The sequence below is a fragment of the Euprymna scolopes genome, chromosome 13 (genome assembly GCF_053919585.1).
Source record: "Euprymna scolopes isolate OS-2025 chromosome 13, ASM5391958v1, whole genome shotgun sequence".
In the NCBI taxonomy this organism is placed as follows: Eukaryota; Metazoa; Mollusca; class Cephalopoda; order Sepiida; family Sepiolidae; genus Euprymna; species Euprymna scolopes.
The window spans coordinates 48,971,226-48,983,291 of NC_136494.1; the positions used below are offsets into that span (position 1 = coordinate 48,971,226).

Consider the following 12,066-nt stretch of genomic DNA (forward strand, 5'->3'; position numbering starts at 1 on the left):
GCTTAATGTCATAGTAGTTTGCCTTGTTTTTATATGTAGAGCCTGTATGATCTCTTTGATTACTGGATGGATTTTATACAAATCTAGGCATTGCTGTTTTTTCTAAGTATCCTCCAGAGAAGAGATGTTGACAGATGTTGTCTACGAATGAAGAGTTTGTAAGCAGTAGCGAGACAGCAGATGGGTTTATACTTATGTTGTGTTTTATTTGTTTTCGGTATGAGGGCTGTATCACCTTTTAAAAAGCCATGCTTGTGTAGTCTCTTCACCCCTCAATATTCTGTTGAAGCAATTGCTATATTGACCATGCAATGATTTTAGTCGTTAAAGCCAAAAATTTGGTAGGTTGCCAATGCCAGGATTTTTTGTAGTTCTGAAACCCATTTAACTTTTTTTTTATCATACCAGCTGTTATCTCTGGCATTTCTGGTTTATTCTCATTACTTTTGCAACATCTTGGATCCATTGGGTCTCTTCATTCTATGCTACTTCAATTTCAAACAGAAGCTTCCAATAATCCTCCAGCTCTTGCATGTTGGCTGGCTTATTTACCATTATTGTATCCCGTATTAATTTAAATTTAGGCAAGCATTTTTTTTAATTTAGGCAAGCATTTTGCTTGAACATTTTATTTTCAGTTTTTTCCCTATTCTTGTTTTCTTTATTCTTTTGGCAAGTGCTGGAATTTTGCCTTCAAGTTCCCTGGCTACATTCTTCAGCTTCCTACTCTTATGCCATATTTTTCACTAAGCCTGCAGATTGCGTTTTTTAGCTGTTCATGCACTACAGAGGCGAGAAGGAATTGTTTTATTTGAGACAATGCTCTTCTGCATAGGTGTAGCTGATTTTGGAGCTGTCGTTTCCAGCATAGTGTTTTCTTTTTTGCCTCGGACTCACCGTATTTTTGCTGTTGGAAATTAAGGACTGTTTTTTTTTTTTTTTTAACAATATAAAGCCATGCAGCATAAGATATCTAGTTTGACTTCATAAGGAATATATTATATAGCACAAGCCTCTGGAGAGCAACATTTTTAGGGATTAATATTTGGTGCTTTTAAGGCACTCCCTAATAAAATAATTTAACACAATTTTCCGAACAAACAACAAACCACTTCTTAAACTTAACAAGGAAAAGGTTTATTCAAAAAGGTATTAAACTCGAAGGAGGAAAAGAAGGAAGGAAGGTTTGGGACTTCACTGCTTACTAGGTAGTTACAGCCGGTGGCTGTCGTCAGATACCTAGTAGGAGCAGAGAAGCGAAAGGTCTAGTCCCTTCGAAAGCTGGTGGAGTAAGAGAGAGTTTTTTCTTCTTAGGACCGGAAGCTGTCAGGTCCTTGGGGGTTAAAAATATTCATGCGCTACTCCTCTGATTGGCCAGTGTATGGCCACATCACTCAATCAGGAAGGAATATGTGCAAGAAGAGGTCTATTTGCGTCTGCTACACATTCACCCTTCTTATTGCTGCCCAAGTAGCTCTAGTTGATTGTACTTATGGCAGCCTAGGTCTTTCCTCCAGCCCCGTCTTTTGGATCTCCTCAATGGTCTTATAGAGTTCTTCTTCCATTGTCAACTACTCATTATCCAGTTCCGGCAATTCCTGATGTATTGATGTAGGTACAGGTGTTGGCAGTAGTGTACTTGTCGATAGTGAAGAGGAAGAATCAAGATTCAGTGAGGGACTGGGTTAGGGTTTTTTACTTTATTACCTGCTGGGAGTGAAAGATAAGTAGAGGACTTATCAAACAAAGTCAATCCTGGGTTTAAATTAAATTCATATTGAATTGCCATGAGCACAGCTGGTCCTGCTGGATCGCAAAGTAAATGGTGTTGTTGTTCTGGCTGTGCTTTTGAGGGTTAGGGTTTATTTCTCAATGATGAGAATTTTTATGGGGTTTTAAGTGGATTTAGTTCTTTTCTAATGAGAACTGCTACTTCTGTTGTCAGCCTCATTAGAAACTCGCGATTTCTGTAAAATTTATAATAGTGTGGTGAATAATGGGCAATCAACAATTCCCCAATTATCCAACAATCATGATCTCGACTGCATGGCAACAGAGAAAGCTGAGCTGCTTGCTCTATAGTTCATCTCTAACTCTACCTTAGACTTCACAAACCACACTTGATGATTTGAAAATGACACATTTTCATGTCCGGTATACCTTTAAAAACCTAAATACCTCCAAGGTCTGTGGGCCTGATCTTATCCTTGCTTTATTAATAAAGAAATCTCTCCTGTTCTCTTCAAACTCTACAACAAATGTCTTGTTGGATCTTGTTTCCTGATAGCTGAAAAATTGTCTCGGTGGTACTAGTATTCAAAAATTCTATTGAAAAAATCTGATCAACTCAATTATCATCCCTATAATCTCCTCCTTTTTGATAAAATCTTTTCATCATCAATCAATCTAGCAATAATTCACCATTTTATAAATGCTAACCTTCTTTCTGACCGAGAGGATATCCTAACGATCAGCTCTCAATGTAATATATCATGCTCTGAATAAGGCAGGTGGAGCTAGAGCGGTAGCTCTTGATATACCTAAAGCCTTACACAAAGTTGGGTATGAAAGTTTTCTCATGAAAATTATATGGTACCCGTATTACTGGACAAATATTTAATATCACATTTTTCTTAGACAGGAGAAAAATCCAAGTTGTTCTCAATGACTACATTCAAACAACATGATATTAATGTGGTTGCGAACCAGAAAATTTTCCTTGGACCTTTATTATTCCTGATATCCATAAAGTACCTCCTTGATGAAATTGTGTCTGAGATGGGTATATTTGTTGATGTATAGTATAAACACTCCCACCCAACCCATGTTAGGAACAACTTAGTTAGAAACCTGTTACAAATGTGAAGAGGGTTTATTGTTTTGCAACTATTGCATACTTTCACCTAACAAATTAATAACATTAATTTTATTCTTAGTTGTTTCATGACGTTTCGGCCAACTATTCCTCTGGCCTTCATCAGGTGGTAACCACGACAGATATGAACTCTGAATCTCTTGACTACATTCACTGCAATTACTGCCTTCCATAGTTGTTGTCGTCTCACCACGTTTTGGCCAAGTAAGCCTCTGGCCGGCTTTGGGTAGGATTGAAACTGCTATCTCCAGACAATTCTCACCTGGAACGATAGAGATTCAACATCTCCATCAACTGCGCCACAGGCCCCGAAGGGCGATCAAGGTGGGGAGACGACAACAACTATGGAAGGCAATAATAGCAGTGGATGCAGTCAGGAGATTCAGAGTTCATATCCCGTCGCGGTTACCATCTGACGACAGCCAGGAGAATAGTTGGCCGAAACGTCGTGAAACAACTAAGAAAAAATGAGGATAATAGTCCACAATAAATAAAAAATAATAAATAATACTCATCTCAATAATGAATTCCAATTAAATAATATAAATTAATAACAGATAAGTTAAAAAAAAAAAAAAAAATTTTTTTTAACTTCTCTACAGGACTCACTTGTGCTAAAATTAAATTAAAACATTAGATACTGAAACCTTAACAATTCTACTATGGTGAGCTCTAACAAAAAGTTTAGGAATTATTGGCTTTTTAACATGCATTGATAACTCTTTCCTTGCGCAACTAACATAAAATGTAATCAGACACAACTAGACAGACCCCTTCCCTGTTACTTATGTCAACACTTTCTTTTTAGAACTGATTAAACACTTGCAAATAAGTCAGAACACAAAAATATGGAGGTAGGTTGCAACATACTTTTTATTGGCTATGGAAACACTTATTTGTCAGATATTTGTTTCCTTACCACTGTTACATTCTGTAGAATACTATATTAGAAAAAAATTGCTTGCAGTATACTAAAAAGAAAAACGCTGACTGACTTGAAAGATACTTTCATCGATAGAAGGCAGTTATCTACATCTATTTTTGTTCAATCTAAAGATTTATTACATATTTTTGTTCAATCTAAAGATTTATTAAATATTTTTGTTCAATCTAAAGATTTATTAAATATTTGTGTTCAATCTAAAGATTTATTAAATATTTTTGTTCAATCTAAAGATTTATTAAATATTTGTGTTCAATCTAAAGATTTATTAAATATTTTTGTTCAATCTAAAGATTTATTAAATATTTTTGTTGAATCTAAAGATTTATTAAATATTTGTGTTTAATCTAAAGATTTATTAAATATTTTTGTTCAATCTAAAGATTTATTAAATATTTTTGTTCAATCTAAAGATTTATTAAATATTTGTGTTCAATCTAAAGATTTATTAAATATTTGTGTTCAATCTAAAGATTTATTAAATATTTTTGTTCAATCTAAAGATTTATTAAATATTTTTGTTCAATCTAAAGATTTATTAAATATTTTTGTTCAATCGAAAGATTTATTAAATATTTTTGTTGAATCTAAAGATTTATTAAATATTTGTGTTTAATCTAAAGATTTATTAAATATTTTTGTTCAATCTAAAGATTTATTAAATATTTGTGTTCAATCTAAAGATTTATTAAATATTTGTGTTTAATCTAAAGATTTATTAAATATTTTTGTTCAATCTAAAGATTTATTAAATATTTTTGTTCAATCTAAAGATTTATTAAACATTTTTGTTCAATCTAAAGATTTATTAAACATTTTTGTTCAATCTAAAGATTTATTAAATATTTGTGTTCAATCTAAAGATTTATTAAATATTTTTGTTCAATCTAAAGATTTATGACATATTTTTGTTCAATCTAAAGATTTATTAAATATTTTTGTTCAATCTAAAGATTTATTAAATATTTTTGTTCAATCTAAAGATTTATTAAATAGTTTTGTTCAATCTAAAGATTTATTAAATATTTTTGTTCAATCTAAAGATTTATTAAATATTTTTGTTGAATCTAAAGATTTATTAAATATTTTTGTTCAATCTAAAGATTTATTAAATATTTTTGTTCAATCTAAAGATTTATTAAATATTTGTGTTCAATCTAAAGATTTATTAAATATTTGTGTTCAATCTAAAGATTTATTAAATATTTGTGTTCAATCTAAAGATTTATAAAATATTTTTGTTCAATCTAAAGATTTATTAAATATTTTTGTTCAATCTAAAGATTTATTAAATATTTGTGTTCAATCTAAAGATTTATTAAATATTTGTGTTCAATCTAAAGATTTATTAAATATTTTTGTTCAATCTAAAGATTTATTAAATATTTTTGTTCAATCTAAAGATTTATTAAATATTTTTGTTCAATCTAAAGATTTATTAAATATTTTTGTTCAATCTAAAGATTTATTAAATATTTTTGTTCAATCTAAAGATTTATTAAATATTTTTGTTCAATCTAAAGATTTATTAAATACTTTTATTAATCAGCCAGTACCTGTAGGTTACCATCCCAAACCTGCACTAATCGCCCGTAACAATCACAGACAGTGACTTTCACTAGTTGCCACTGGAAAAAAATGCCAGACAGTGGAAGCCAGGGTTATTGCATGTACAGTAATCAATGAGATAGTATTGTAGTAATCATTAGTATTGGGGGTTTTGATAGAGTGTCTTACTTAAGGGGGCGGTTTGTCAGGAGTTTGGTTATGTTGTACTTGAAGACATCCAAGTTGTAGTCAGGTGGGAAACAGGCAAGCAGCAGAGAGTTCCACTGGCTTGCAGTTCTGAGAAAGAAGCTTTGCTCATGGAATCTACGTTTGGATTTAGGCACAGAAAAAGAGTGGGGAAAATTATTGACAGTAGTTTCAGCCAGATGGGGGTTTCTCGTGAAAGATTGGCGAGGGGGGACGAGGGATTGGAGCTCAGAAGAACACCTGCCATGGAAATAGCGATAAAACAAAGATAGGCTTGCAACGTCTCTTCTGAGGGAGAGAGGTTGCAGGGTAGAGAAAAGGGTATCCCCCACTAAGCCACAAAGTCTATTTTGTACTCTGTCAAGGCAGGATAGGCTGTTTTTAGCAGCTCCTGCCCAGATGTGGCAGCAGTACTCCATCCTTGGACGTACTTGGCTTTTATACAGATAGAGAATTGCATCAGTAGTGAGATATCTTCTGGAGCGGTAGAAGGATCTCACCATCTTTCCAGCGACCTTGGCAACAGACTTGATGTACGTGTTCCATTTCAGATCAGGAGTAAAGGTCAAACCCAGAAGCTTGTCAAAACATGGAGCCTCTCCCAGACGAGAGCCATCCATTTCAATTGATGCCAGATGGGGATCAGAGCGTTGATGATGTAAAGATAGAAGCTTGGTTTTGGATGCATTAAAAGTGACCAGCCACCTCTTCCCCCATTGAACCACGTGCTCAAGATCAGAGGAGAGACAATTAGAGAGAACTTTGTCATTTACGGCCTTTGATATGTTGCCATAGATGGTCGTGTCATCAGCATAGATGTCAACGAATGATTTAAGTATGTGTTTTGGGAGATCATTGATGTAGATCAGGAAGAGAGTTGGGCCCAGGATGGACCCCTGGGGGACTCCAGCATTAATACTGTGGGCCTCTGATTTCTGCACATCAACCACTACTCTTATGAACCTATTCTTATGGTCCTGCTAGTTATAATAATAATATATATGAGTGATGAGACTCTGAAAAACCCAAGTTTATATATACAAAATCTTACCTGTATCTGAACTTGGAACCTAATGAAAATATTTTTTTAGATGGAGGATTTGGTGCATGGAGCCGGAAAAATGTATGATGCTCTACACATGACTTCCACAGGTTCTTGCATGAGCGATAACTGACCATATTAAAACCAATCAAGTTCTCCACTGTATCATTCTGAAAGTATATACAAAATAAGATGAACAACACTAATAAGAAAATAATATAGATATTTCTACATATATATATATGTGTGTGTGTGTATATATATATATATATATATATATGTGTCCAAGATAAATTTGAGATGTGAGTATGATTTTGACAGAGACACAGAGGTACTAGCAAGAAGGGTCATAACAGGAGTTCTGGCCGTATTCATATAAAACAATTGCTGCAGACCTTGCAGGGTGTGATTCTGATCTCAAATATTTAATTGAGTTTAATTTGAATGGATTCAAGAATGAATTCAATCAAAATATTTAATTAATTCATCTCAAATATTTAACTGCTAAAAATAAAATTTATTCATCAATTATTCATCGTATTCTTTACATTTTTAAGAATAATGGCTTGTTTAAATAATTTTTATGTTTAGTGTGTTGTTCATGATTACACTTTTTATCAAAATAGTATTGATATGTTAATTCAGGTCACTCATTATGCCATTCATTATTTGTTAAAACATTCTCTTCATACGAAAAATCAACTTGCGTCTAATTGAAAGTTAACAGTTAACTTCCAATTTGCACATTTATCAATGTTTGTTTTTATTGTAGTAAATCTGTTTTCTGTTTTTGTAGAGAATTTTTTCTGGCTTTTCTACAATGTGAGAATGTGCCAAAATTATGACACTACTTTTAAATGAATGATACAAATGTATTTGAATGCAGCCATAACAAGGAATAATTTTTAAAGAAAAACTTTTTTACTGTTTCTTTCCTAAGTAGTTGCCAACCTGTGTGGAAAAGTAAACTTTTTTTTGCCGAATATTTTTTTTTTCAACAGCAAAAATGGTTTCATGAAACAAAATATATCCTGTTTTTTTTTTTTAATATGTAATTAGTATACATGTTCAATGGATCTGAATTTTCCTAACTAATAGTCAAACTTTTTTTTTTCTAACCAGGTAAAACAATTTTTTTTTTTTTTTTTTTTTTTTTTTTTTAATATACTGCAAATATGACTTCTTAGCGTATTCAACAGATTAAAGAATTCTGAGAAAAAGAATTCAAATTATCTTGTACACTTTCTCTTGAGAATTTTTCTGAGTTTTGAAAAAAATTCTTGCTTCGTTTGAGGTCTTATTGATGCTGTTGCCATGGCTTTCTGTATGCGGTTTCTTGTTAGTTAAAAAATTATAACAAAACTTTAAGTTTTTCATGTATTTTTTCATCAGCACAAAAAATTCTTTATCAAGACCAAGTTCACAATGAAATGGTAAAAGTATAAGAAAATTCAAAAGCGTCATTTATTTCTTTCTATACTTTTTCCTTTTTTATTGCCAGATATAAGAACTGGATTCAAGAATTCAATGTATATAAGTTTTCAAATAAGATAGATTCACTCTTTAAAAATGTATTTAGTCCTAGTTTATAAAAAGTTCTATAAAATATTATATTTTAATATACAGGGTGTCCGTAAAGTTACTATACAGTCTTATTGTTTTATTGTATTATATTTGTATAGTAACTTTACGGACACCCTGTATAATGCTTCATTTCTTCTATAAAAAAAATAATAAATAAATAAAAATAAAATTTAGTAATTTAAACAGTAATTAATTTTCACGTTGCAGGAGATTACTATTCATTCATTTATTTTCAAAAAATAAAAAAATAAAGATTTGATTAGAATATGGAACTCTTCCTAAAATGAAGGAGGCTAAATTCTCCTTCATTATATACCTAAATTTATAACTAACTAGCATGAGTGTCCGGCGTTGCCCGGGTGTTTGGAGGTTTATGTTGAGCAAAAAAAAAAAAAAAAACGGTCAATTTTTTTAACTTTGACCCCTATTATGACCCCTTAATATTTATTGTTTTGGGCTCAAATCAAGTTATTAAGTTAGATCAATGTTCAAGGAATCTATATCTAAAATTTCAAGTGTTTACACCCTAAATTGTCGGAGGAGTTTGGTAGAGTTCTCAAACGTCAAATCGTTGAACTTTAACCCCTTAATCGACAAATTTCTGTCCGAAAACCAATCACGTCGATTTTTCCAAATCTCAGTACCCTGTATATCAAATTTCGAATCTGTAGGCTTAAAATTGACAGAGTTATTTCATAGGGAAATGTACACACACACACGTTCACTTTTATATATATACTAGCAGGGGTGCCCGGCATTGCTCGGGTGTTTGGAGGTGTATGCTGTGCAAAAAAAGCAAAAAAACAAAAAAAATGGTTAATTTTTTAAAACTTTGACCCCTATTATGACCCCTTAAAATTTATTGTTTCGGGCTCAAATCACTTTATTAAGTTAGATCCATGTTCAAGGAACCTAAATCTAAAATTTCAAGTGTCTAGACCCAAAATTGTCGGAGGAGTTTGGTAGAGTTCTTAAAGGTCAAATCGTTGAAATTTGACCCCTTAACAGCCAAATTTCTGGCTGACACCCGTCACATCGATTTTCCCAAATCTCAGTACCCGGTATTTCAAATTTCGAGTCTATAGACTAAAAATTGACAGAGTTATTGCGTAGGGAAATGTACACAGACAGACAGACAGACAGACACGTTCACTTTTATAGATATATAGATTAAATTTTCATATAAACTGATCTCATTAGATAATAGGGAATGACATTAATTAAACTTCTAATTTCATGCTCTAGAGAACAAATCCACCTAAAAACATTCAAAAATCCCTTTACAAACCAACACACAATTTTGTTTAGCAACTTATATGTGATAGGAGACACATATCTTATGCTAAGAATTTTGAAAGAAACTAGTCTTGTATAAATTATTTTATTATTTGTGATGGAATGATAAAGAAATTTATTTACAAATTAGTTAAGTCCCAATTTTATAAGTTATACATACGGATATAGACTCATTTGTAGACATAAACAAATATACACATACATATACAACACTACATAGAATTGTTTATCAGTTCTCATCGTAATATTTTCCAATGACATTGATTAGAAATTACTATCATTAGAACTGCTTATATATGGGAGATACACATACAAAACATTATATTCAAAATTATGATTTAATTTCAGATAAATTACTATTCAGTCTTTAGTGCATAAAGGAAAATGGAAATATGGACCTATTATTATGAAAAGGGACATACCCCAGTAAGTAAGAAAGCAAAACTAGATAAGTTTGAAAATGATATTAGGAAAAAACTAGAATCGAACCCGGTATGCAAGTGTTAAAAGATAATTGATATTGAAATCCTAGGAATGCACAACGATTGTCATTGTTCTCACAAATAGCTAAATATTATTTATGTCAGAGATAGATAATTAATTTAGGAATGCAGTCAATTGTTCATTCTTTTAGAACGAACTGGATATTAAATATTTCAGTTAAAAGAATGGACAATTCGAGTTTATAAATAATGATTAAAAATATGTTAGATATTGAACAATTAAAATTGGGAATTCTTTGTTTGCCAAAAGTGTGTTTGGACATACATAAGGTAAATTCCACGTGAATAAACTTCACGTGGCGAAGGCGTGCCTCTGACGTCATTGAGAAAGGAGATTCTCAATATATTGAGAGAGTGTTCGCAGTCAGGAAATCACAATCACAGGTCGGACAGCAACTTAGTGAGAGCTGATGCCCTCTTGGAGGCAAGAGGGGGGGAAAGAGGAGACGATGTAGTTATAAAGGCTTGAATCCCTCATCATCCAGCTCGTATGAATAAAGAATCATATATATTTGTAAACTTGTCATTATTAATAATAATTAATAATATGATAAAAGAATTATCATAACAGATGTCATGATATAAACAGATATAAATGTCATTGTTCAGAGTCCCTCCGTTATATGTGTCTTCAATATGTACCCCGCAACAAATCACTATGGGATATTATAATAGTTGTATCGGAACCATTTACTATGCAGAGAAGACAGAACCTTATCCTTTTTGTTCAATATGTTACCAGTATATTTAATCATGGATAGTACAACCTATAAAATCAATCTAAGCTTTAATTTTTTTTAACTATATAAATATGAGCCATCTAATGTCATATGGAATATTTTTAAGATTTTATATAGATAGATAAAGAGAGAGAGAGAGAGAGAGAGAGAGAGAGAGAGAGAGAGAGAGAGAGAGAGAGAAAAGTAATCAAATTTAAAAGATCCAGGATATTGAATGTATATTTATGTTTGGAAATTCTTGACTTTATAAAATTTGACATGGTTCCATTACTTTTAGTTTGTATCATTATTTTTATCAAAAGGATTAGTTACATTATCATTACTGCTATTGGAGAGATTGTTATTTATATTGTTTGAGTTAATACTTTGCTCATATTATACTGCATGTAGAAATTTTCTAATGGACAATAGTTTTTGTCTAAACAATCACATCTAGTGCCAAGGGCAGTTAGAAAATAAGTAATTTTGTTAAAAAGTCAACTGTATTTATGGGGGACCTTGAAGTTGTCTTCAACAATTTTAAAGAAACATTTAGGAATGTTATTCTGGACATTTTTCGTAAATGGTACATTGAACCAAATAGTCTTGTGCCTTCTATTTTTCTTGGATTTATTTATTATCCATTCTTACAATCTGCTGTTCAGAGTGTAGATTTCTATTCAATGATTCTTATATTCATCTTATTTATATTATTGCATATTTTACACACATAGTATTTTAGTCATTGCAGCAGTATGAGTTATATTAGGTTTAAGTTTGAACATATTGTTATTACTATGAGAGAAGTATCTTATTGGGAGTCTTGAATTTTCTAATGCAGAATTATATTATCTAGAGTTCTCATAAAATATTTGCCTCTTAAATGAAATTTAAAAATTCTGTTAGAAATCTGAGATGCAATAGAGTTTATAATTGACCTCAGGTAGTTTGAGGTTTTGTGTATGCAATAAAGTGTTTGTTTTGATTTAAAATTATTGCTAGATAGGGTAAGGGATGGATCTAAGAAGTTACCTTTCTATTATTTAAAATCCATAGTGCTTGAAAAGTTAATGTAATGGTTTTAGTTTCCTTGTACATAATATTAGTAACTCTTATTGCAAATAGTATATCCTCTATATATCATAAACTTCCTTTGAGCTTGTGAATCTCATTAAGTAAGAATAAACTTCCAAGTTACCTCCTCAGCATCTGTTGATCCCATTAAAATATTAAAATTGTTAGGTGTGTTTTTCCTGGTCCAAAACTTATCAATTTGATAAGATTTTTTTTAAACAATAGCTTATTCAATAGGTTAAGTGAAATAGATTGGTAATATAAATTAATGGCAA

The 12,066-nt window shown here is 31.4% G+C and overlaps 1 protein-coding gene across 9 annotated transcripts in view; it reads right to left on the reverse strand.

The window, feature by feature from the left end:
- LOC145292010 (tyrosine-protein phosphatase non-receptor type 4-like) overlaps window positions 1–12,066 on the reverse strand; it is a 973,203-nt gene that overhangs the window by 558,884 nt on the left and 402,253 nt on the right. For all 9 annotated transcript variants that reach the window (XR_013869534.1, XM_080138005.1, XM_080138003.1 and 6 more), the window contains one exon: window positions 6,625–6,785. Coding sequence is in view for 8 of the 9 variants with exons in the window: in XM_080138005.1 (XP_079994131.1) it covers window positions 6,625–6,785 (161 nt within the window). In the remaining variant the exon portion in view is untranslated. The remainder of the gene's footprint in view (window positions 1–6,624; window positions 6,786–12,066) is intronic.